The 27,963-nt window shown below is 48.7% G+C and overlaps 1 protein-coding gene across 1 annotated transcript in view; it reads left to right on the top strand.

Moving 5' to 3' along the window:
* Positions 1-27,963, top strand: part of LOC119956236 — a 75,289-nt gene that overhangs the window by 23,580 nt on the left and 23,746 nt on the right. Inside the window, exons 4-6 of the mRNA XM_038783271.1 lie at positions 2,790-2,934; positions 7,699-7,872; positions 8,803-10,017. Coding sequence (XP_038639199.1) covers positions 2,790-2,934; positions 7,699-7,872; positions 8,803-10,017 — 1,534 coding nt within the window. The remainder of the gene's footprint in view (positions 1-2,789; positions 2,935-7,698; positions 7,873-8,802; positions 10,018-27,963) is intronic.

Below are 27,963 nucleotides of genomic sequence, written 5' to 3'. Positions count from 1 at the left end.
AGTGCAGAAGGAGGCCTTTTGGTCCATCAAGTCTGCACCGCCCTTGGAAAGAGCACCCCACCCAAGCCTACACCTCCACCCTATCCCTGTGACCCAGTAACCTTACCCAACCATTTTTGGACACTAAGGGCAATTTAGCACGGCCAATCCACCTAACCTGCACATCCTCGGACTGTGGGAGGAAACCGGAGCACCCCGGAGGAAGCTCACGCAGACACGGGGAGAGCGCGAAGACTCCGCACAGACAGTGACCCCAGCCGAGAATCGAACCCGGGTTCCTGGCGCTGCGAAACAACAGTGCTAACCACTGTGCTACCGTAGAGGCGGAAATCCTCACAACATTTGAGAAATATTCAGGTGAGTCCTTGAAATGACGCATCGTGCAAGGCTACGGACCAAATGCTGAAAAAGGGGATTGGAGGAGAGTGACCTGATGGCCAGCACACACACAATGGGCGAAGGATCGTTTTCAATGCTGTAAGAGCTTTGGGACTCTGTAAACTCAGTTCTTAGATTGATTTCAGTGCAGAGAAAGATAGCAGGGTCAAACCACAGCATGATCAAAAACGAGTTTTACTGAAGAAAGACTGTTTCATGGACAAAAGTTTGTTAGAAGTTCATCCAACCATAACAATTTATGGCAAGCTTCAAAATAAAGGCTTGCACTGAAGAGGGGATTACTGTTCAACGTGCACTCCACACCTTGAGTGAACCATAGCTTTGTACTCCACATTACCAGAGCTGTACTTTGCTGGAATCAATTACTTGCATGATCCTAGACTCCTTAGAGTCTAAGCAGAGGCTAAATGCCGATGGTTTAGAATGGATTTGTTTGTATATGATCACAGCTTAAGCCTACTTGGAAGCCATGTGTTAAAATGAATACTGCCGCCAGGAATATCCAGGGATCCAGCAGGTGAATACAGAAGGACATGTTCCTAACATGGAGTCAGCAATTATCTGGGAATGAAACAATATTCTACATTTGTGAGTCAGGGGAATTTTCTGCAAATTTATTTTGAAACTCGAAACGAATTGATTTTTCACAATTAAGTCTGTGCGGAGTCTGCACATCCTCCCCGTGTGTGCGTGGGTTTCCTCCGGGTGCTCCGGTTTCCTCCCACAGTCCAAAGATGTGCGGGTTAGGTGGATTGGCCATGCTAAATTGCCTGTAGTGTCCTAAAAAAGTAAGGTTGTTGGGTTACGGGTATAAGGTGGATACGTGGGTTTGAGTAGGGTGATCATTGCTCGGCACAACATCGAGGGCCGAAGGGCCTGTTCTGTGCTGTACTGTTCTAAAAAAGTCTCAATCTTACCAAAGAAATCAAATTGCCTGGGCTGTCAATATTGCCATTCGAAATGCAGGACAGAAATCAAGCAGAGGCATTAAAGTTCCCCTTTAGTAAGCAGAGAATCAGGTTCTTTTTTGCAAAGTCACTACTGTACTAGCACTTGCTGTTTAAGACAGAGAGAAAAGAATGAGATTGAATTCTGGCACAGTCCAACAGCTGCAGAATGAGCCAGGGTTAGCAGTCTCACAGTATCTCTCCTTTTGGGAAATTGCACTCGGTCTCCTCCAGGACCTTGAATCGCAAGCTGGACTTCCCAGGCAGAGAGTTCAGTTTCCAGCACTGGTCCAGGTCATCCCTCAAGCCTGAGACTGGAGGATATAAACCGGCAGGAAATGACGAGTTCAGCCTGCCCAGCCTCTCTCGTGGAGATCGCCAAGTGGTGGGTGTCAACGAGAAAGAGCTGATGCAGGGACTCAACGACCACTTTGCCGGCTTCATCGACAGGGTCCGCCAGCCGGAGCAACAGAGTGAGGGACGGAGGCAGAGATCACAGACCTACGAGAAAGGCCAACAGAGCTTCCAAAGATCAATGAGCCAGAGATCACTGGGATAAGAAATCTCATCCAAGAAAGTGAAAGGCAGAAGATGCAAATTCACCTGGACTGCGATCATCTGGGGAAAGATCTCCAAAGGTTGAAAAGAAAATATGAGGGAGAAAGACAAACATCAACATGGAATCATAGAATCATACAATTTACAGTGCAGAAGTCCATTTGGCCCATCGAGTCTGCACCGGCCCTTAGAAAGAGCACTCTACCTATGCCCACACCTCCATCCAATCCGGCCACCTCCGCCCGATCCCAGTAACCCCACCAAACCTTTTTTGGACACTATGGGCAATTTATCATGGCCTAATTGACCTAACCTGCACATCTTTGGACTGTGAGAGGAAACCGGAGTACCCGGAGGAAACCCACGCAGACATGGGGAGAACGTGCAGACTCCACACAGACAGTGACCCAGGCCGGGAATCGAACCTGGGACCCTGGAGCTGTGAAGCATTGGGACTGAAGCAAGTATTCAGCCTGTCAGAAAGACAGGGACAATACAAATCTGATCAAAGTAGAGTTGGAACGGAAAGCACAATCTCTCATCGATGTTCTTGAGAAACTCAATTTCAATCACAAGGAGGAGTTCGACCCTGAGAGAGATTCGGGCTCAGATGGAAGGATGTCGATGTGAACATGCAGCAAGCAGAGGAATGGTTCACATCTGTAGTGATATGATGGTTGTATTGAAATTCACCGACTGACCACTAGGAGTCTCACTGGTATATAAGTGAATGTTAAAGTCAGCTGACCTCAGACTGGCTGGAGGAAGTTGAAAAGAGAGGTTTCTTTACTGTTTTTCATCTGTTGTCCTGTATATAGTTTAGCCACAGTTAAAGTTAATAAATGATTTATAACTTTAACTACAAATGTTCTTGTTGAAAATCAGGGCGTCCAACGAGATCATTACAACATCCAGAGTGGTCAAACTCATTGATGCAGCAGCAGCAAACAGGGAAACTCTGCAGAACACAAGGCAGGGGATCAGTGAGCACAATCGACTTCTGCAGAGCAAGAAGCTGGACATGGAGACAGTGAGAGGGAGGGAGGAGTCTCTGGAGAAACAGCTGAACAAGATGGAGAATAGGCACCATTCAGAACTAATCGAATAGCAGGGAAGAATTTATTTCACAGTGACATGATCTGCTTAGACTTTCCTGTTGTATTCCAACATAATCCTTAAACAAATTTTGTGGTACTTTACATCAATTAGGAAATTAATTTAGAGATTCAATAGAAGTTGACTCCTGGCCTGAGGGAATATCGAGATCTACTGATTGTCAAAATGTCTCCTTTTTAAAAAATATATATTTTATTCCAAACGTATGTAAAAGGTTACAAAACAAAGAATTTGGGGGACAAATTCCCCAACACACAACAGTTTGTACGGATTTTCTTCTTTTTCACTCTCCTCCTCCTTCACCCCCTGTAATGAAGAGCTCCTCAAACACGGCCATGAACATCCCCTACCTTGCCTCAAAGCCATCTCCTGAACCCCTTCATTCTTAATCTTTTCCAAGTGAAGAAAGTCATGTAAGTCCCCCAGCCAAGCCATAGCCCTGGTGGCATTGCTGAATGCCACTCCTGCAGAATTCTTCAGCCGGCAATCAGAGAAGCGAAGGCCACGACATTGGCCCTCTTTCCCTCCATCAGCTCCGGCTTCTCCGATATATCCCAATTATCGCCACCATAGAGTCCGACTCAACCTCCATCCCCACTACCCTTGTTAGTGCCGCGAATTCTCCCACCCAGAATCTCCCCAACTTTTCGCAGCCCCAAAACATATGAACATGATTCGCTGGTCCTTGCCCACACTACTCACACTCGTCTGTCACTCCCTGGAAGAACCCACTCATTCTTGCCCGAGTCATGTGTACCTCTTGTACCGCCTTGAACTGTATCAGGCTCATCCTTGCGGATGAGGAGGTCGCATTTACCCTTCGTAGTGCCTCACTCCATACTCCCCAGATTATCTCCCCTCCCAGTTCTCCCTCCCACGTTTCCTTAATCTTCATCACCTCCTCACCTCCCTGCTCTCCCAGCCACCCGTATACGTCTCCGATCCTGTTCTCCCCTTCCACATCTGGAAGCAGCAATTACTCCAACAGAGTGTACCTCAGCAACCTGGGGAACTCTTTCCAAACCTTCCGTGCGAAGTCCCTTACTTGCAGGTACCTAAACTTACTTCCCCTCGGGAACTCTACCCTCTCCTTCAGTTCCTCTATACTGGCAAATCCCTCTTCCAGGTACAGATCTCTCACCTGAATAAGCCCCACTTCTCTCCACTTCCTCAGAAAGATCTGCTTGTTAGGTGAATTGGACATTCTGAATTCTCCCTCTGTGTACCCGAACAGGCGCCGGAATGTGGCAACTAGGGGATTTTCACAATGACTTAATTGCAGTGTTAATGTACTTGTGACATGAAATAGGGATTATTATTATTACTATATATGCCATCTATCTCCCCGACTCAAAACTGTGGTTTTCGCACAGCGGTGTTAACACCATTGTCCCCTCCATCCTAAAGTGCTCTCCGTATGTTTCCTTAGCAACATTGGCAATGTTGCCATCACCATAGCCCTCGAGCTGGACCTCCTTCAGAATTCTTCCTCCTTCCTACCGTCTTCTCCTTCCCACCACCACCTCACCTTCTCCTTGTTTGCCGCCCAGTAATAATGTAGCAGGTTCGGCAACATCAACCCTCCCTTCTGCCTCTGTAGCAGGGTCCCCTTAACCCTTGGCACCTGCCTTGCCCATAGAAAGTCTGAAATAATCATATCCAGTTTTCGAAAGAAGGCCTTTGATACAAAGATCGGGAGTGCCTGGCATCTGAACAGGGACCTTGTCAGAATGTTCATCTTCACCACTTGGACCCTGCCTGCCAAAGTCAAGTGCAGCGTGTCCACCTCTTCAGATCCTCCCTAACCTCTTCCAACAGTTTTGTTAAATTCCATTTGTGTAGCATCGTCCATTCCCTTGCTACCTGGGATCCTCAGGTATCTAAACCTGTCTCTGGCCCTACTGCCCTTCATATCATCACCCTATCAAATTGGCCCTGTAATTGCCCCTGTAATCTCGAACCACAGGTCACTTCCCCCAAAGACAAACAGGAGGGGGGTGGGGACAACAGTCCCCTTACAAACATGTTCATCCCTGCTACCCTTTGTCAATCCAACAGTAAAAGGAAGTTAAAAACCCTCCACATTGGAGGAAAAGAAAATTAAAACCTCCCTCCAAAGTTATTTTCTACGCTGTTCTGTTATTCACCCTGGGGTAACACGGACTGCAACACGATGCAGTTAAGCTATAAAGCATACACCAAACGTAGGCGTTGGTTCAGTAAGATTTATTGAACTTCAGTAACGAAGCACACAGCTGCCTGTGGGTTGACTCTCTACTACTCTAAGTTAACGGACTCTAACTATCTAGACCAGGCTAGCTCTGATCCACGTGTAGAAGGTGATGAATGATTTGTACACCCTGACTGTCACTACAGTTGTCACCAGTGGAAAGAGCAGAGTGCTGATGCCTCGTGTGTTTTATAGTTGGAAGCCCCCTTCTGGCGTTCTGTCTGGTGATTGGTCGTGTTCTGTTCTGTCTGTTGATTGGCTCACCTGGGTGTCTGTCACTGCCTGCTTTTATCTCATGATGTGCATGGGTGCTTATTATGACATACGCCTTCAAGCAGGAGCTGCCCGTGTGCGGCCACTCACACCACGGCCGCCACCGGAAGTCCGTGGATATTGCCCCCGACAGGTAGGGCTGATTACTGTGCACTGGTCTTGAATTGGATCAAGCACAGAATATACACAGCAGCACAAAACAGATGTAGCAGAGATGTGGGGTTAAAGATTTCTGGAGTTACAAATCAATGCATTTTGACAATGCTAATTTATAATCTTAAGTTCAACTGCCAAGTTCAACTATAAGGCATCAAGTTGCTAAAACATTGTAACAAAAGGTTTGGGATAAAATAATAATTTTAACACGTACCTGACCTATAGAGATTCAGAGTGATACATGTTGAGGAGTGGAATTATTTTGAGCAACTTTAAGAGTTCCCTTCAGTTTCCTCCCACAACTAATGGTGACTAAACAGATTATAGATGTCAGTTATTCATCAATGAAAATTATTGGAATTTCTATCGAAAAAAAAAACTTGCATTTATGTAGCGCCGGCCTAGTGTGTTGCTGCATGTTCCTGACTGCAGAATGACTGCATCTGCCCAGCACTGCAGCTGAACATCTTCAGGACATCCACGAGTCCCTCATAGAGCACGGGATACTTTTGGAGCACAGGGAAAGTGCCAGCGAACGTCTGTTCAGCAATTCCTACAAACAACAATGAGAGATATGAAGGGGGCGTCTGTTTTGGTGAACATGTCTGAGGGATAAATATTGGCCAGGACATCGCAGGCTGGGAAATGGTTAAAACTGCAGCATTCCGGAAACATCTACACAGTTATCTCTCATGCTCAATGTATTACAGTAACACAACAACCGTGCATTTGACCTGGCTCATTGATAAATCTATCTGCATTTGTTCAGCTGCAGTGCTGGGCAGATGCAGTCATTCTGCAGTCAGCAGGTACATGCAGCAACACGCCAGGCTGGCACGAGCAATGACTCCTTCCTTTCTGATAGTTTCAGAGGAACAGATCATTCAGGCACTCAAACCAGTCCTATCGTTCAATCAGATCATGTCTGGTCAATGTCTTAACCCCATCGACCTGCCTTAGTTCAGTCATCCCTTAATAAGCTTGTCTGATCCAAATCTCTTAATCTCAGTTGTGAAACTTTCAGATCGGAGAATCACAGGATTGTTGCGGTGCGGAAGGAGGCCATTCGGCCCATCGTGACCGTGCCAGCTCTCTAAACGAGCATCGTGACTGAGGGCCATTCCCCTGCCTTGTCCCGGTACCCCTGCACATTGTTTCAATTCAAACAATCGTCGAATTCCCTCTTGAATGCCTCGATTGAACCTGCCTCTACCACACTTCCAGGCACAACATTCTCGATCAAATCTCCTCTTAACCTTCAATCGTCCATGGGGAAAAGTCCCAATCTCTCCAATTCATCCTCACAACTGAAGTTTCTCACCCCTGGAAACATTCTGTAGACCTCCTCTACACTCTCTCCAATGCATTCACATCTTTCCAATGTGGTGCCCAGAATTGTAACACAATATTCCAGCTGAGATCAAACTAGTATCTTGTATTTTTATTTATAAATTTAGAGTACCCAATTCATTTTTTCCAATTAAGGGGCAATTTAGCGTGGCCAATCCACCTACCCTGCTCATCTTTGGGTTGTGGAGGCGAAACCCAGGCAGGCACGGGGAGAATGTGCAAATTCCACACGGACAGTGACCCAGAGCCGGGATTGAACCTGGGACCTCGGAGCCGTGAGGCAGCAGTGCTAACCACTGCGCCACCGTGTTGCCCACTAGTATCTTGTATAAGTTCAGCATGACCTCCTTGTTCTTGTACTTTATGCTCCTATAGATAAAGCCCAGAATACTGTCTGCTTTATTAACTGCTCTCTCCGCCTGTCCTGCCACCTTCAATGATCGATGCACAGATGCACCCAGGTCTCTCTGCTCCTGATCCCCTGAAGAACGTATGCCCCTTATTTTATATTGTCGCTCCATGTCCTTCCTACCAAAATGCTTCCCCTCACACTTTTTAATATTTCTATTAAGGAAATTCCTTGAAGGTGAGGAGACAAGAATTGGATCAGGTACTGAGAGCTTCATTCCTTCAGCCAATACATTCAGGCAACCCCAATAATTGACACAGTCGTCTTACACCACAACCAAGACAAAGATCACCCCTGAGTTTGAGTTTGTGGAGGAGATTGTAATTGAGACAACAAAGGAAATTGACCTGGCAGAGCTCAAAAATGCTCATGTGAAACTCCCAGTCTATGATGAAGAGTTTGAGGAAAAGAAAACAATACGGGAAGAGGAGGCAGTGACGCACAATCAATTGGACAAAGACTAGAGTTGGATACAACTGAGGCTTTATTGCTCTAAGATGTGTGGCCTCCCACAGCAGCGGGTGAAATGGCTGCTGCATGGAGGACACACATATTTATACTCCGCCTACTGGGCGGAGCCAGCAAGGCAGGGACTACCGACGAACCTGTAGTACAGGTCCTACCATACATCACCTAATAAAGGTGTAACAGTGGTTTACCACAGGCAGACAAGACTGAAGAGCGAGCAGCAGCTTGAGGCAAAGATGTGGCAGCAACCACTGATACAATAGAAAATCATGCTGCAACTGTATAAGATGTTCGTGAGGCCACACCTGAAGAATTGTGTTCAGTTTTGGTCTCCTTTCCTGAGGAAGGATGTACTGGTGCTGGAGGGTGTGCAGAGGAGATTCACTAGGTTAATCCCACAGTTTAGGGGGTTGGATCACGAGAAGAGGTTGAGTAGACTGGGACTGTACTCGTTGAAATATTTGTCGCATTTTCCCTACCGCTGCTGATGAGATCGTGGACTTAATTCTGTGTTTGTACAATCCCTTGGAATGTGCATCTATTCTGAGCAGGAACATGGGGCGGGATTCTCCGATTCTGGGGCAACGTGTTGACGCCGGAGCGTTTTACGATGGCGTTATCTGGCCCCTAGGATCAGAGATCCCGCTCCGCATAGGGGGCTCGCACGGCACTTGAGCCTCAGCACAGCCAGCTCGAGTTCACGCATGTGCGTGGGTTGCCGTCTCCGCGCCGGCCCTGACGCAACATGGCGGAGACCTACCGTGGAGGATCATAGGCTCCCACCGGGATACGCCCACCCGCTGATGGGTAGGCCTCGATTGTGTGCCAGGCCACCGTAGAGGCCCCCCCCCCCCCCGGAGCCGGAGGTAGTATACTCTCCTGTGGTACTGGCGGAGGTGGTATACTCTCCTGTGGTACTGGCGGAGGTGGTATACTCTCCTGTGGTACTGGCGGAGGTGGTATACTCTCCTGTGGTACTGGAGGAGGTGGTATACTCTCCTGTGGTACTGGCGGAGGTGGTATACTCTCCTGTGGTACTGCCGGAGGTAGTATACTCTCCTGTGGTCCTGGCGGAGGTGGTATACTCTCCTGTGGTACTGGCGGAGGTGGTATACTCTCCTGTGGTATTGGCGGAGGTGGTATACTCTCCTGTGGTACTGGCGGAGGTGGTATACTCTCCTGTGTTACTGGCGGAGGTGGTATACTCTCCTGTGATACTGGTGGAGGTGGTATACTCTCCTGTGATACTGGTGGAGGTGGTATACTCTCCTGTGGTACTGGCGGAGGTGGTATACTCTCCTGTGATACTGGCGGAGGTGGTATACTCTCCTGTGGCACTGGGGGAGGTGGTATACTCTCCTGTGGTACTGGCGGAGGTGGTATACTCTCCTGTGGTACTGGCGGAGGTGGTATACTCTCCTGTGGCACTGGGGGAGGTGGTATACTCTCCTGTGGTACTGGGGGAGGTGGTATACTCTCCTGTGGTACTGGCGGAGGTGGTATACTCTCCTGTGGTACTGGCCGAGGTGGTATACTCTCCTGTGGTACTGGCGGAGGTGGTATACTCTCCTGTGGTCCTGGCGGAGGTGGTATACTCTCCTGTGATACTGGGGGAGGTGGTATACTCTCCTGTGTTACTGGCAGAGGTGGTATACTCTCCTGTGGTACTGGCCGAGGTGGTATACTCTCCTGTGGTACTGGCGGAGGTGGTATACTCTCCTGTGATACTGGCGGAGGTGGTATACTCTCCTGTGTTACTGGCGGAGGTGGAATACTTTCCTCTGTTACTGGAGGAGGTGGTATACTCTCCTGTGGTCCTGGCGGAGGTGGTATACTCTCCTGTGGTCCTGGCGGAGGTGGTATACTTTCCTCTGTTACTGGCAGAGGTGGTATACTCTCCTCTGTTACTGGTGGAGGTGGTATACTCTCCTCTGTTACTGGTGGAGGTGGTATACTCTCCTGTGGTACTGGTGGAGATGGTATACTCTCCTGTGGCACTGGGGGAGGTGGTATACTCTCCTGTGGTACTGGCGGTGGTGGTATACTCTCCTGTGGTACTGGCGGAGATGGTATACTTTCCTCTGTTACTGGCGGAGATGGTGTACTTTCTGGTAAGGCGGTATACTTTCTAGCGGGGAAGGTGGCTTAAAGCATCCGCGAGTTATGTTTGTGTACCCAGTCTATGCTGAAAAGTATACTCATGGGCTGCTAATAATAGGGCCCAGCTTTGGACCCCAGCTGAATCTATGGGAGAAATGGACTTGTCCTTCCTAAATAAGACCAACAGATGTTTGTGGTCAGTAACTGCTATGAAGGGCCAACTATAAACATATTGATGGAACTTCTTCACACCAGACATTACGGCCAGTCCCTCTTTATTCATTTGAGATGAAGCTTTTTGAGCATTGGTCAGAATCCCCGAGGTATAGACAATAAGCCTTTCCGCACCTTAAAACCGCTCCGATAAGAAGTATCGCAGATAAGAATAATCTCTATTGAGGGATCAAAATGAGCTAAGAAATTGGGTGACTGCAAAGCTAATTTAATGTGTTCAAAGGCTTCTTTCTGATGCTCTCTCCCATAACACCTCTGGTGCTTCTCGAGCAGTTTGTGTAGGGATGCCCACATTGTAGAAAGATTAGGAATAAATCTTCCGTAATAATTCACCATTCCGAAAAACAATTTCAATTCGAACATATATTTGGTGGCTGGTGCTTGCTTAATTGCTTTTACCTTCTCCTCCATAGGGTGCAGCCCTTGGGCAATCTCCAATGCCTTCTTCAAGGTAACCTCTGCCTCTGCTAATAATTTATTTTGTACGGCCGTGTCATTACACCACAGACTAGTCTGTCTTTCAACATGTCATTCAAGGCAGACCTGAACTCGCACTGTTCTCCCCTGGGGCCCTAGTCGTCGAATTAATTTTATATTGTTGCATTATCACCGAGGAGTTCAGGTGATAATGCCCGTTGACTAACTCCGCAAACTCCTCAAATGTTTTTGGAGTCGGGGGCATCTGGAGACGTCAAACTCCGGTGAGTGTGAGTGAATGAATACCCTGAGCCTGGGAGTGAGCTGGACACACACACCCTCACCCTATTACACTCTAATGTTCATCTTTAATTATTATTCATTGTTTTATGCTCAGAAAGTTGTTTCTTTCCCTTCCTCAGTTTTATGTTTAATTCATGCTGAATCTTGTACAAAACGTTATCTTTTCACAATTTGCTCATCGGTTCCTATAGGAAGAACATTTTTGAAATGTTGCTCCCCCCAACCATGTAAAAGTTGGAAATCCCGGTGTAACCCATGCTAAATGATGTGTTGGGCACCCTGGATCCGTGAAGCACACACAGGCCACCAACACTGAAGATGGTTCAACACCATTTTATTAACTCTTATAAATTGCTACACATACTATTACTGTGGGCTTACACGATGCTAGATTAACTAGAGACCTGTGTCTGTTCGAACCAGTTGAATCACTCAGTATGTGGTGAGTGTCTGTACTGTAACTGATAAGCTCTTGTGCTTCTGAGAGGCTGCATCCTGAATAAGCGGGAAAAGTGATGCCCTCTGTCTTTATAGTGCGTGTGTTCTAACTGGTGATTGGCTGCGGTGTTTGTGCATGTTGATTGGTCCCTCTGTGTGTCCATCAGCGCGTGTGTCTGCACCATGATATACTGGTGTATATTATGACACTGAATTTAATAGTTAAGTTGGAAAGCCTGGTTTAACCCGTGCTGAATTTAATTGTTTGGGATTTTGTGTGTTCGCCACAAACGCAAACGACGGCGTGAGTGCAAAATATCACGAGACTCAGAAAATGAGAATCTTACCGGAGGTAGTTTGTTTTCTGATTCTCCCAGTCTCCCGCCGGTGATGAAATGAGCTTCCTGACCTTTCTGGGCAGATTCACGAAATGAGATTACGCCGGCGAAATAATAATAAATTTGATTACAAATTCCGCACCGCATTGTCTCCCACATTTCGAACTGCCCCTTCACCAATGTGATGTGACATCGGCGAGGTCTGCAGCTGCTTATTAAAAACAGAAACCAGGAGAAGAAAATCTGCCGGGGCTCACAGGTAAGTATAACCCCTGGGGGAGTGAGGGGCGTAACCCAGGCACTTCCCTGGCACTCCCGCCTGCCACCTTGGCATTGGCCCCAGCACTGCCCTGGAACTGTCCCATAGCATGCTGTCAATTCCCCTGGCACCATTGGACTGCCCCTGGCACCCTGGCATTGCCCTGGGGCAGTGCCAGAGTTCTGTGCCGGGAGAACCCTCTGGGGAGCTACATTGAGGGAGGTTTCCCTTATAAGTTTGGAGAGAGTTCCTCGTGTCTGTGTGGATGGTCACTAGTGTCCATGGGGCTGGGGAATCCCCATCTCCATGTGGGAGGTCCTTGTATCAATGGGGGGGTCCCCAAATCCAGGTGGGAGTCCCCCGTGTCCAGGGGGGGAGGGATTCCTCTTGTGCGTATGGAGGAGGGGTTCTTCCTTTATGCATGTGGTAGGGGGTTCCCCCATGTCTGTGTGGGGTGAGGGGCCCTGCATTCATGGGGTGGGGTCTCTGTGTGTGTGGGAGCGGGGGACCCTGTATTGCCTAGCGGAGGTTTTCCGGGATTCTATGGTGCGGCCTTATTCTGTCTCCGACTCCCCAGCAAGCCGGCATGAGTCACACCAGATTTATTTTGCATGGGTGAGAAAGGCCGACTATGTTGCTGATGAGCTGCACGCCCATTTTCTCAACCCAGCCAGAACTCTGCACAGAGAATGGAAAATTTCACTAAATGAGTCCAAGAATTTGACTTCCTCCTCCTCTACAAAGACTGACTTCTTTTTCACTGGCATTGATTTCACAGTGAATTTAGCTCCAAGCTGATCGAAATATCAACCTGCAGCACCACCTACTGGTCACTGCCTAAGATCAAACTTTGGAATCTCTGAGGCAAGATATCCTCTGGTAGCTATTTATAATGATAAGTACATGTACACACGGACAGGAGTTTCAAGCATATTCCAGTTCTGCAAATTCCTGATGTACGATATCTCTCCTGGATGGGACACATTGATCTCTCCTGGATGGGACACATTGATCTCTCCTGGATGGGATACATTGATCTCTCCTGGATGGGACACATTGATCTCTCCTGGATGGAACACATTGATCTCTCCTGGAGGGAAAAAATTGATCTCTCCTGGAGGGAAAAAATTGATCTCTCCTGGATGGGACACATTGATCTCTCCTGGATGGGACACATTGATCTCTCCTGGATGGGACACATTGATCTCTCCTGGATGGGACACATTGATCTCTCCTGGATGGGACACATTGATCTCTCCTGGATGGGACACATTGATCTCTCCTGGATGGGACACATTGATCTCTCCTGGATGGGACACATTGATCTCTCCTGAAAGGAACACATTGATCTCTCCTGGATGGGACACATTGATCTCTCCTGGATGGGACACATTGATCTCTCTTGGAATCGACACATTGATCTCTCCTGAAAGAAACATATTGATCTCTCCTGGATGGGACACATTGATCTCTCCTGGATGGGACACATTGATCTCTCTTGGATGGAACACATTGATCTCTCCTGGATGGGACACATTGATCTCTCCTGGATGGGACACATTGATCTCTCCTGGATGGGACACATTGATCTCTCCTGGATGGGGCACATTGATCTCTCCTGGATGGGACACATTGATCTCTCCTGAAAGGAACATATTGATCTCTCCTGGATGGGACACATTGATCTCTCCTGGATGGGACACATTGATCTCCCCTGGATGGGACACATTGATCTCCCCTGGATGGGACACATAGATCTCTCTGGGATGGGACACATTGATCTCTCCTGGATGGGACACATTGATCTCTCCTGGATGGGACACATTGATCTCTCCTGGATGGGACACATTGATCTCTCCTGGATGGGACACATTGTTCTCTCCTGGATGGGACACATTGATGTCTCCTGGATGGGACACATTGATCTCCCCTGGATGGGACACATTGATCTCTCCTGGATGGGACACATTGATCTCTCCTGGATGGGACACATTGATCTCTCCTGGATGGGACACATTGATCTCTCCTGGATGGGACACATTGATCTCTCCTGGATGGAACACATTGATCTCTCCTGGATGGGACACATTGATCTCTCCTGGATGGAACACATTGTTCTCTCCTGGATGGGACACATTGATCTCTCCTGGATGGGACACATAGATCTCTCTGGGATGGGACACATTGATCTCTCCTGGATGGGACACATTGAAGTCTCATGGATGGGACACATTGATCTCTCCTGGATGGAACACATAGATCTCTCTGGGATGGGACACATTGATCTCTCCTGGATGGGACACATTGAAGTCTCATGGATGGGACACGTTGATCTCTCCTGGATGGGACTCATTGATGTCTCTGGGATGAACACATTGATCTCTCCTGAAAGGAACACATTGATCTCTCCTGGATGGAACACATTGATCTCTCCTGGATGGGACACATTGATCTCCCCTGGATGGGACACATTGATCTCTCCTGGATGGGACACATTGATCTCCCCTGGATGGAACACATTGATCTCTCCTGGATGGAACACATTGATCTCTCCTGGATGGGACACATTGATCTCTCCTGAAAGAAACATATTGATCTCCCCTAGATGGGAGACATTGATCTCTCCTGGATGGGACACTTTGATCTCTCCTGAAAGGGACACATTGATCTCCCCTGGATGGGACACATTGATCTCTCTGGGATGGTACACATTGATCTCTCCTGGATGGGACTCATTGATCTCTCCTGGATGGGACACATTGATCTCTCCTGGATGGGACACATTGATCTCTCCTGGATGGGACACATTGATCTCTCCTGGATGGGACACATTGATCTCTTCTGGATGGGACACATTGATCTCCCCCCTAATGGGACACTTTGATCTCTCCTGAAAGGGACACATTGATCTCCCCTGGATGGGACACATTGATCTCCCCTGGATGGGACACATTGATCTCTCCTGGATGGGACACATTGATCTCTCTTGGATGGGACACATTGATCTCTCCTGGATGGGACACATTGATCTCTCTTGGATGGGACACATTGCTCTCTCCTGGATGGGACACATTGATCTCTCCTGGATGGGACACATTGATCTCTCCTGGATGGAACACATTGATCTCTCCTGGATGGGACACATTGATCTCTCTTGGACGGGACACATTGCTCTCTCCTGGATGGGACACATTGATCTCTCTTGGATGGGACACATTGATCTCTCCTGGATGGGACACATTGATCTCTCCTGGATGGGACACATTGATCTCTCCTGGATGGGACACATGCACCTGCGACAAGGCCACACCAAATGCCCACAATCCCCTGCGCCTTGTTATGTATCCACATCTCCTTGTATTCCGCATCTTCAGAGGCGTTTTGTGTAGTGGCTTCACCTGAGAAAGCCGACAGTCCTTCAGTCTAACATCATAGCTCAAAGTAGAAATTGATACAGTGCAGATTGACTGCACAATGTCCAATAGTCCAGTTAATGTGATTTACCACCTTCTTCATTGTTGACTTTAACATGACCCCACAAACCTTTTATTTTGTTATTAGGTGTAATCGGAATGCCAGGAAGCCCAACCCACTGAAAACACCTCTTTCAATAGCGGCCAGGGGGTCTTCAAACATGTCTCTTCCTCAAACCTGACATCTGTGACTGGATCCAGAATAACAATTTATACCCTGTGAATGTTGTTAACCTCTCAATACCAGCCAGAAGAGTTGATTCTGTTGCCAATCCAGCTCCTGAAGCCCAGGTTGCTCCACATGGAATCACACAAAATATTCATGTTCACCCTTGTGAAAGGCCATCATTTATCACAGCTTAAAAACATAAAACAAATATCCTACATTGAGCAGGCTGACAGTATGAGATTGTCACATTATTTATTCTGCCTCAGAAACACTCACAAATCCCGCACCATCCCAAGGCCACTCTCTCTGATGATATAATTTGATTCTGCGACATGAGAAAATCAATTCTGCAGGTAGTCAGGCCTGGGTTTAAGGACATTTCAATGTAATAAATATTCTTTAGAATCATCATGGAATCCCTCCAGTACAGAAGGGGCCATTCGGCCCATCGAGTCTGCATGGACCCTTCGAAAGACCACCTTACCTGGACCCAATTCCTCACCCTATTCCTGAAACCCCACCCTAAAGTGCAGTTTAGCACGGCCAATCCGCTTAATCTGCACATCTTTGGACTGTGGGAGGAAACCGGAGCACCCGGAGGAAACCCACGCAGACACGGGCAGAATGTGCAAACTCCACACAGTCAGTCACCTGAGCTTAGAATCGTACCTGGGTCCCTGGTGCTGTGAGGCAGCAGTGTTAACCACTGTGCCGCCCAATTTTCTATAAAGCCACGACTTTGTTTTTCCAGAGATTTAGATATCCAAATTGATTAAATTCGGCAAACTGTTTTTAGCGCCTTCTCCCTCAGCATTAACTTAACACCTGGGTGGGTGGGACAATATAACAGCTTGAACCTTTAATGTTATAAAATGGGCCAGGGCATCATAAACAAACGGATTTGAGACCAAGAGCAGGTGACAAAATCTTGGCCAAAGATGCAGGTTTGTAGACCCTCTTAAAGAAATGAAGAGACAGAGATGGTAGCAGAGGATCTTCGTCTTCTTAGGCAGTATCCTGGAGGTGAGGATGACTTGCTTCCACACTAAAAATGAGTTGTCAGGTGATTGAGGAGTCCGATGTGCGACCTCTAATCTCTGTCACAGGCGGGGCAGACGGTGGTTGGAGGAGTGGGTGGGTGATGTGCCCCCTGGTTGGCACACGGTACTTTCATTGTCGACGCCTGGCTTCAACTTGCTCTTGGCGATGTTCAGCTCCTTCCCAACTGCTTTTCCTCAACTTTGGGCCTTCTTGAGCCAGGGATTGGCAGGTGTTGCTAGGGGTGTTGCACTGAGGCTCTGAAGGTATCCTTGAAGCCCTACCTCTGCCCTGCTGGGCCTGGTTGCCACTACTGGTGTTGTGAACCAAAATATCTCCAATTGACATCAATTCCTAATCCCCATTCATCTGCAGCCTAATAATCTCCCACAATGTGCACACGTGGGAGCTGATCCAGTAAAGCTTCTGAAAGATGTGGGCGGGATTCACCGCCGACGGGATTCTCCGTTTTGCCGGCGCCCGGGGGTTTCTCGATGGCGAGGGGCTAACCCCCCAATGGGAAACCCCATTGACCGGCCGGCGTAACAGAGAATCCCGCTGGCGAGTCGGGGCAGAAATGTGGCCCGGCAGGGCAGAGAATCCAGCCCAGGGTGTGGTGATATGCCTGTGAATAATATTAGTTAGCAATGCGACCTCCAACCAGCTGGTGGCGGCGGACATCAGTCATGTGACATCTGACTTTTGTCAGTTGGTAGTAAGACGTACCACAGGACAGTCGCACATCGGGTAGTTCCAGAGAGTTCACGAAGCTCAAATAGTAACTTAGTCTGTATAGTATTCTGTATGTTACCTTTCCAAGTGTGGATCAATAAATCATCATGCTAGTTAATTCGTCAGCAGTTCTGTATGAATCATTGTGAGGACAAGGTTACAGAACACAATAAAAGGGTTTTCAAAAGCCTCTGCTATTTTTTTTCATTTAGAGTACCCAATTCATTTTTTCCAATTAAGGGGCAATTTAGCATGGCCAATGCACCTAGCCTACACATTTTTGAGTTGTGGGGGTGAAACCCACACAAACACGGGGAGAATGTGCAAACTCCACACTCACAGTGACCCAGAGCTGGGATCGAACCTGGGACCTCAGCGCCATGAGGCAGCAGGGCTAACGCACGGCGCCACCGTGCTACCCCTTCAAAGCCTCTGTTATTGAACTGAAGTAAATGAAGTGATATCTCGTTGCACTTCAGCTGCAGGTGATCTGTGCAGGGAATGGAATGCATGGGGAAATAAGGAGCGGTAAATCAATTGGAGAATGAAAGATGAAAGTTCTAATGTTAACGAGGGCAGCACGGTGGCCTAGTGGTTAGCACAGCTGCCTCACGGCGCTGAGGTCCCAGGTTTGATTCTGGGTCACTGTCCGTGTGGAGTTTGCACATTCTCCCCGTGTCTGCGTGGGTTTCGCCCCCACAGCCCAAAAATGTGCAGAGTAGGTGGATTGGCCACGCTAAATTGCCCCTTAATTAGAAAAAATAATTGGGTACTCTAAATTTATTTTAAAAATGTTAACAAAAATTACCATTTTAAACTGAACACCGTGGGATTTGGTTCAAAATCTGATGTACTAATTATTAACCGCACGCTGACCTATTTATTTCCAAATGGCACTTTATAAACTGAGTTAGCCCTGGCTAAGTTGGTAATGCTCTCACCTCTGAGTGAGAGAGTTGTGGGTTCAGTCCCATCCCAGGATTTGAGCATTAAAGCTGACACCGCGCTCTCAGGATCGTCGTCTTTCAGCTGGGGCCCTGTCTGCTGTCACAATGGATGTATAATATCCCATGGGATTCTTTCAAAGAAGAGGAGGGGAGTTGTGTGTCTTTGACACACAAATGTTTAAATCTCAATCAATAATCACAGGATCGGATATTCAGGTCTGTGTGGGAGGTTCGCCACATCTGTGAATATATTACAACAGTGACTGGACTCCATGAACATAGAACATAGAACGATACAGCGCAGTACAGGCCCTTCGGCCCTCGATGATGCACCGACATGGAAAAAAACTAAAGGCCATCTAACCTACACTATGCCCTTATCATCCATATGCTTATCCAATAAAATTTTAAATGCCCTCAATGTTGGCGAGTTCACTACTGCTGCAGGTAGGGCATTCCAGGGCCTCACCACTCTTTGCGTAAAAAACCCACCTCTGACCTCTGTCCTATATCTATTACCCCTCAATTTAAGGCTATGTCCCCTCGTGCTAGCCACCTCCATCCGCGGGAGAAGGCTCTCACTGTCCACCCTATCTAACCCTCTGATCATTTTGTATGCCTCTATTAAGTCACCTCTTAACCTTCTTCTCTCTAACGAAAACAACCTCAAGTCCATCAGCCTTTCCTCATAAGATTTTCCCGCCATACCAGGCAACATCCTGGTAAATCTCCTCTGCACCCGTTCCAAAGCTTCCACGTCCTTCCTATAATGAGGCGACCAGAACTGTACGCAATACTCCAAATGTGGCCGTACTAGAGTTTTGTACAACTGCAACATGACCTCATGGCTCCGGAACTCAATCCCTCTACCAATAAAGGCCAACACACCATAGGCCTTCTTCACAACCCTATCAACCTGGGTGGCAACTTTCAGGGATCTATGTACATGGACACCGAGATCCCTCTGCTCATCCACACTACCAAGAATTTTACCATTAGCCAAATATTCCGCATTCCTGTTATTCTTTCCAAAGTGAATCACCTCACACTTCTCCACATTAAACTCCATTTGCCACCTCTCAGCCCAGCTCTGCAGCTTATCTATGTCCCTCTGTAACCTGCAACATCCTTCCGCACTGTCTACAACTCCACCGACTTTAGTGTCGTCTGCAAATTTACTCACCCATCCTTCTGCGCCCTCCTCTAGGTCATTTATAAAAATGACAAACAGCAACGGCCCCAGAACAGATCCTTGTGGTACGCCACTCGTAACTGAACTCCATTCTGAACATTTCCCATCAACTACCACTCTCTGTCTTCTTTCAACTAGCCAATTTCTGATCCACATCTCTAAATCACCCTCAATCCCCAGCCTCCGTATTTTCTGCAATAGCCGACCGTGGGGAACCTTATCAAACGCTTTACTGAAATCCATATACACCACATCAACTGCTCTACCCTCGTCTACCTGTTCAGTCACCTTCTCAAAGAACTCGATAAGGTTTGTGAGGCATGACCTACCCTTCACAAAACCATGCTGACTATCCCTAATCATATTATTCCTATCTAGATGATTATAAATTGTATCTTTTATAATCCTCTCCAAGACTTTACCCACCACAGACGTTAGGCTCACCGGCCTATAGTTACCGGGGTTATCTCTAATTCCCTTCTTGAACAAAGGGACCACATTTGCTATCCTCCAGTCCTCTGGCACTATTCCTGTAGCCAATGATGACCTAAAAATCAAAGCCAAAGGCTCAGCAATCTCTTCCCTGGCTTCCCAGAGAATCCTAGGATAAATCCCATCAGGCCCCGGGGACTTATCTATTTTCACCTTGTCCAGAATTGCCAACACTTCTTCCCTACGCACCTCAATGCCATTTATTCTAATATCCTGGGTCTCAGCATTCTCCTCCACAATATTATCTTTTTCTTGAGTGAATACTGACGAAAAGTATTCATTTAGTATCTCGCTTATCTCCTCAGCCTCCACACACAACTTCCCACCACTGTCCTTGACTGGCCCTACTCTTACCCTAGTCATTCTTTTATTTCTGACATACCTATAGAAAGCTTTTGGGTTTTCCTTGATCCTACCTGCCAAAGACTTCTCATGTCTCCTCCTTGCTCGTCTCAGCTCTCTCTTTAGATCCTTCCTCGCTTCCTTGTAACTATCAAGCGCCCCAACTGAAACTTCACGCCTCATCTTCACATAGGCCTCCTTCTTCCTCTTAACAAGAGATTCCACTTCTTTGGTAAACCACGGTTCCCTCGCTCGACCCTTTCCTCCCTGCCTGACTGGTACGTACTTATCAAGAACATGCAATAGCTGTTCCTTGAACAAGCTCCACATATCCAGTGTGCCCAACCCTTGCAGCCTACTTCTCCAACCTACACATCCTAAGTCATGTCTAATGGCATCATAATTGCCCTTCCCCCAGCTATAACTCTTGCCCTGCGGGGTATACTTCTCCCTTTCCATCACTAACGTAAAGGTCACTGAATTGTGGTCACTGTTTCCAAAGTGCTCACCTACCTCCAGATCTAACACCTGGCCTGGTTCATTACCCAAAACCAAATCCAATGTGGCCTCGCCTCTTGTTGGCCTGTCAACATATTGTGTCAGGAAACCCTCCTGCACACATTGTACAAAGAACGACCCATCTAATGTACTCGAACTATATCTTTTCCAGTCAATATTTGGAAAGTTAAAGTCTCCCATCACAACTACCCTGTTACTTTCGCTCTTTTCCAGAATCATCTTCGCCATCCTTTCCTCTACATCCCTAGAACTGTTAGGTGGCCTATAGAAAACTCCCAACAGGGTGACCTCTCCTTTTCTGTTTCTAACCTCAGCCCATACTATCTCGGAAGAAGAGTCCCCATCTAGCATCCTTTCCGCCACCGTAATACTGTCCTTGACTAGCAGCGCCACACCTCCCCCTCTTTTGCCCCCTTCTCTGACCTTACTAAAACACCTAAACCCCGGAACCTGCAACAACCATTCCTGTCCCTGCTCTATCCATGTCTCTGAAATGGCCACAACATCGAAGTCCCAGGTACCAACCCATGCTGCCAGTTCCCCAACCTTATTTCGTATACTCCTGGCATTGAAGTAGACACACTTCAAACCACCTACCTGAACACTGGCACCCTCCTGCGAAGTCAAATTTGTGCTCCTGACCTCTATACTCTCAATCTCCCGTACCCCAAAATTACAATCCAGGTTCCCATGCCCCTGCTGAATTAGTTTAAACCCCCCCAAAGAGCACTAACAAATCTCCCCCCCAGGATATTGGTGCCCCTCAGGTTCAGATGTAGACCATCCTGTCTATAGAGGTCCCACCTTCCCCAGAAGGAGCCCCAGTTATCCAGAAATCTGAATCCCTCCCGCCAGCACCATCCCTGTAGCCACGTGTTTAATTGCTCTCTCTCCCTATTCCTCATCTCACTATCACGTGGCACGGGCAACAACCCAGAGATAACAACTCTGTTTGTTCTCGCTCTGAGCTTCCATCCTAGCTCCCTAAAGGCCTGCCTGACATCCTTGTCCCCTTTCCTACCTATGTCGTTAGTGCCAATGTGGACTACGACTTGGGGCTGCTCCCCCTCCCCCTTAAGGACCCGGAAAACACGATCCGAGACATCACGTACCCTTGCACCTGGGAGGCAACATACCAAACGTGAGTCCCTTTCGCTCCCACAAAATCTCCTATCTGTGCCCCTGACTATTGAGTCCCCAATTACTAATGTTCTACTCCTTTCCCCCCTTCCCTTCTGAGCAACAGGGACAGACTCCGTGCCAGAGACCCGTACCCCATGGCTTACCCCTGGTAAGTCGTCCCCCCCACAAGTATCCAAAACGGTATACTTGTTACTCAGGGGAACAACCGCAGGGGGTCCCTGCACTGACTGCTTCTTCCCAGTCCCTCTTACAGTTACCCATCTATCTCCAGTCTTTGGTGTAACTACTTCCCTGAAGCTCCTATCTATGACCCCCTCTGCCTCCCGAATGATCCAAAGTTCATCCAGCTCAAGCTCCAGGTCCCTAACACGGTTTTTGAGGAGCTGGAGTTGGGTGCACTTCCCACAGATGAAATTGGCAGGGACACTGACGGCGTCCCTCACCTCAAACATTCTGCAGGAGGAGCATTGCACTGCCTTCCCTGACATCACCTCTAGATTTAAAAAAACACAAGAAAAAGAAAAAGGAAGAGCTTACCTGATATTACCACAAACCCTGCTCCCGCTGAAAGGTAAGCAAATTTAAAGGCACTCACTCACCTTCACGACAGGCCCCTGCTCCCGCTTCCCAACCACCGTGGGGTGGGGGGGTTGGTTAGAGGAGGAGGTAGGGTGGGAAACACTCACAAAGTGTTTCGGGTTTAACTATCTCTTGACAACAGCCCCTCCACAAACCACCTTCAACTTAGGCTGACCGCACTGCACGTATGCAAATTTCCCCAGAACAGCTGATCAGGAGCTCTGCTCTGCTGCCCTCTGCTGGATGCTTGACTTCACTCAAACTCCTTGGGTCTTCTTCGCAGGTTCACCTTCAACTTAGGCTGACCGCACTGCACGTATGCAAATTTCCCCAGAACAGCTGATCAGGAGCTCTGCTCTGCTGCCCTCTGCTGGATGCTTGACTTCACTCAAACTCCTTGGGTCTTCTTCGCAGGTTCACCTTCAACTTAGGCTGACCGCACTGCACGTATGCAAATTTCCCCAGAACAGCTGATCAGGAGCTCTGCTCTGCTGCCCTCTGCTGGATGCTTGACTTCACTCAAACTCCTTGGGTCTTCTTCGCAGGTTCACCTTCAACTTAGGCTGACCGCACTGCACGTATGCAAATTTCCCCAGAACAGCTGATCAGGAGCTCTGCTCTGCTGCCCTCTGCTGGATGCTTGACTTCACTCAAACTCCTTGGGTCTTCTTCGCAGGTTCACCTTCAACTTAGGCTGACCGCACTGCACGTATGCAAATTTCCCCAGAACAGCTGATCAGGAGCTCTGCTCTGCTGCCCTCTGCTGGATGCTTGACTTCACTCAAACTCCTTGGGTCTTCTTCGCAGGTTCACCTTCAACTTAGGCTGACCGCACTGCACGTATGCAAATTTCCCCAGAACAGCTGATCAGGAGCTCTGCTCTGCTGCCCTCTGCTGGATGCTTGACTTCACTCAAACTCCTTGGGTCTTCTTCGCAGGTTCACCTTCAACTTAGGCTGACCGCACTGCACGTATGCAAATTTCCCCAGAACAGCTGATCAGGAGCTCTGCTCTGCTGCCCTCTGCTGGATGCTTGACTTCACTCAAACTCCTTGGGTCTTCTTCGCAGGTTCACCTTCAACTTAGGCTGACCGCACTGCACGTATGCAAATTTCCCCAGAACAGCTGATCAGGAGCTCTGCTCTGCTGCCCTCTGCTGGATGCTTGACTTCACTCAAACTCCTTGGGTCTTCTTCGCAGGTTCACCTTCAACTTAGGCTGACCGCACTGCACGTATGCAAATTTCCCCAGAACAGCTGATCAGGAGCTCTGCTCTGCTGCCCTCTGCTGGATGCTTGACTTCACTCAAACTCCTTGGGTCTTCTTCGCAGGTTCACCTTCAACTTAGGCTGACCGCACTGCACGTATGCAAATTTCCCCAGAACAGCTGATCAGGAGCTCTGCTCTGCTGCCCTCTGCTGGATGCTTGACTTCACTCAAACTCCTTGGGTCTTCTTCGCAGGTTCACCTTCAACTTAGGCTGACCGCACTGCACGTATGCAAATTTCCCCAGAACAGCTGATCAGGAGCTCTGCTCTGCTGCCCTCTGCTGGATGCTTGACTTCACTCAAACTCCTTGGGTCTTCTTCGCAGGTTCACCTTCAACTTAGGCTGACCGCACTGCACGTATGCAAATTTCCCCAGAACAGCTGATCAGGAGCTCTGCTCTGCTGCCCTCTGCTGGATGCTTGACTTCACTCAAACTCCTTGGGTCTTCTTCGCAGGTTCACCTTCAACTTAGGCTGACCGCACTGCACGTATGCAAATTTCCCCAGAACAGCTGATCAGGAGCTCTGCTCTGCTGCCCTCTGCTGGATGCTTGACTTCACTCAAACTCCTTGGGTCTTCTTCGCAGGTTCACCTTCAACTTAGGCTGACCGCACTGCACGTATGCAAATTTCCCCAGAACAGCTGATCAGGAGCTCTGCTCTGCTGCCCTCTGCTGGATGCTTGACTTCACTCAAACTCCTTGGGTCTTCTTCGCAGGTTCACCTTCAACTTAGGCTGACCGCACTGCACGTATGCAAATTTCCCCAGAACAGCTGATCAGGAGCTCTGCTCTGCTGCCCTCTGCTGGATGCTTGACTTCACTCAAACTCCTTGGGTCTTCTTCGCAGGTTCACCTTCAACTTAGGCTGACCGCACTGCACGTATGCAAATTTCCCCAGAACAGCTGATCAGGAGCTCTGCTCTGCTGCCCTCTGCTGGATGCTTGACTTCACTCAAACTCCTTGGGTCTTCTTCGCAGGTTCACCTTCAACTTAGGCTGACCGCACTGCACGTATGCAAATTTCCCCAGAACAGCTGATCAGGAGCTCTGCTCTGCTGCCCTCTGCTGGATGCTTGACTTCACTCAAACTCCTTGGGTCTTCTTCGCAGGTTCACCTTCAACTTAGGCTGACCGCACTGCACGTATGCAAATTTCCCCAGAACAGCTGATCAGGAGCTCTGCTCTGCTGCCCTCTGCTGGATGCTTGACTTCACTCAAACTCCTTGGGTCTTCTTCGCAGGTTCACCTTCAACTTAGGCTGACCGCACTGCACGTATGCAAATTTCCCCAGAACAGCTGATCAGGAGCTCTGCTCTGCTGCCCTCTGCTGGATGCTTGACTTCACTCAAACTCCTTGGGTCTTCTTCGCAGGTTCACCTTCAACTTAGGCTGACCGCACTGCACGTATGCAAATTTCCCCAGAACAGCTGATCAGGAGCTCTGCTCTGCTGCCCTCTGCTGGATGCTTGACTTCACTCAAACTCCTTGGGTCTTCTTCGCAGGTTCACCTTCAACTTAGGCTGACCGCACTGCACGTATGCAAATTTCCCCAGAACAGCTGATCAGGAGCTCTGCTCTGCTGCCCTCTGCTGGATGCTTGACTTCACTCAAACTCCTTGGGTCTTCTTCGCAGGTTCACCTTCAACTTAGGCTGACCGCACTGCACGTATGCAAATTTCCCCAGAACAGCTGATCAGGAGCTCTGCTCTGCTGCCCTCTGCTGGGTTCTCTCAAAAGTCAGCCTGCCACAGTGAAGAAGGTACTATATAAATGCAATTCTTTCCTCTGCTTCTAAACTGCCCAAAGTCCTCAAACATTTCACTTTAATGTACAAGTGCAGTATTTAAACCGAGTGCATACGATACAAAGGAACGTCAGAAAGATAAAGAATCCGAAACACTTTAATCACAAATCCACATTGAGGTGAAAATTACCCACATGTGCCTTTGAAGATCTGCCACCTTAGCAGAAACATTAACTTCCTTCAATTAGGTAGTGGAGGAAAGAATTTCAATCAAACACGTTAAATGTTGCACTGTCATTTCATTGTTGCCGATACAAAATAGGAGGGGCGGGGGGGGGAGATAAGGTGCCATCATTTGCATATCAATTACTATTGTGAAAATGAACCAGGTTCTCTATTCAGCAGTTCTTTTGGTCACTATATTGTCAGCTGTGAGTTGAACAGTGCTTTCTGAGTCGCTCGAATTTGAATCTTGAATCTTTTCCCCTTGTTGATTGCAAAGCCGACTTGACAAAACCTTGCCTTGCTTTCCTGTTCTGTTGCCTTTACCAGTGGCTGCTGTCTAATCCTGCAGCCCTTATATTTTGATCCGATGGTCACCTATAGTTCTCAACTCAACCCTCTGCTCAATGCAGCTCTCACAGTTGCCAACCCTGGGTGGACATATCCCTGGAGCTTTCACCATGTGACTTTCCGCCTCCAATTCACTCAAGCCACCTGTATTTCCATTTCCGACATTTGTGTAACCAATGACCCAAAGTATTGAGAGAAAATGAACTGTCCTTATGACTTTCCTCCCAGTTTGCTATAGTGTCCAGGAGATGAATCCTTAATTCCTGTTGACCCTTATATCATGGTGAAGGGTAGGCTGCAGGGAGAGAAGGTGGTGCTGGTTAATGTATATGCCCCGAATTGGGATGATGCGGGCTTCATGAGGCGCTTGTTGGGCCGCATCCCGGACCTGGAGGCAGGGTGCCTGATCATGGGGGGAGACTTTAACACAGTGCTGGATCCCCCACTGGACCGGTCCAGTTCAAGGACGGGTAGGAGACCGGCGGCGGCCAAAGTACTGAGGGGATACATGGACCAGATGGGAGGGGTGGATCCCTGGAGGTTTGGGAGACCAAGAGCGCGGGAGTATTCCTTTTTCTCTCATGGCAATAGGGTTTATTCCCGGATAGACTTTTTTGTCCTGAGCAGGGGATTGATCCCGAGGGTGCAGGATGCCGAGTATTCGGCCATAGCGATTTCGGACCATGCTCCGCACTGGGTTGATCTGGAGATGGGGGAGGCGCGGGGCCAGCGCCCGCTCTGGCGCCTGGATGTGGGGATGCTGGCGGACGAGGAGGTGTGTAAGAGGGTTCGGAGAAGCATTGAGGGGTATCTGGATACCAATGATACGGGGGAGGTCCGGGTGGGGATGGTCTGGGAGGCTCTGAAAGCAGTGAACCGGGGGGAGCTGATCTCCATCCGGGCCCACAGGGAAAGGAGGGAGAGGAAGGAGAGGGAGAGACTGGTGGGGGAGCTCCTGGATGTGGACAGGAGATATGCGGAGGCACCGGAGGAAGGGTTGCTGGGGGAACGGCGCAGTTTGCAGGCCAAATTTGACTTGCTGACCACCAGAAAGGTGGAGACACAGTGGAGGAGGGCGCAGGGCGCGGTATATGAGTATGGGGAGAAGGCGAGCAGGATGTTGGCGCATCAGCTCCGTAGGCGGGATGCGGCTAGGGAAATTGGTGGAGTGAAGGATGGGGGTGGAAATGTAGTGCAGAAGGGGACAGAAGTAAACGGGGTCTTCTAGGGACTTTTACGAGGAACTGTACCGGTCGGAACCTCCGATGGGGAGAGAGGGGATGGAGAGCTTCATGAACAGGCTATGGTTCCCAGGGGTTCAAGAGGGGCTGGTAGAGGGGCTGGGGGCGCCGATAGAGCTGGAGGAGCTAGTCAGGGGGATGGGACAAATGCAGTCAGGTAAGGCCCCGGGGCCGTACGGGTTCCCGGTGGAATTTTACAAAAAGTATGCGGATCTGGTGGGCCCCCTGTTGGTGCGAGCCTTCAACTAGGCATGGGAGGGGGGGGCTTTGCCCCCGACGATGTCGCGGGCACTGATCTCTTTGATCCTAAAGCGGGATAAGGACCCCTTGCAGTGTGGATCATACAGGCCTATCTCGCTCCTCAATGTAGACGCTAAGTTGCTGGCGAAGATCCTGGCCACCAGGATAGAGGATTGTGTGCCAGAGGTGATACACGAAGATCAGACAGGATTTGTCAAGGGGCGGCAGCTCAACACGAATGTGCGGAGACTGCTAAATGTTATCATGATGCCGG

The sequence above is a fragment of the Scyliorhinus canicula genome, chromosome 22 (assembly GCF_902713615.1).
Source record: "Scyliorhinus canicula chromosome 22, sScyCan1.1, whole genome shotgun sequence".
NCBI lineage: Eukaryota > Metazoa > Chordata > Chondrichthyes > Carcharhiniformes > Scyliorhinidae > Scyliorhinus > Scyliorhinus canicula.
The sequence above is the reverse complement of the archived record's forward strand: the minus strand, read 5'-3'. Positions and strand labels throughout refer to the sequence as shown.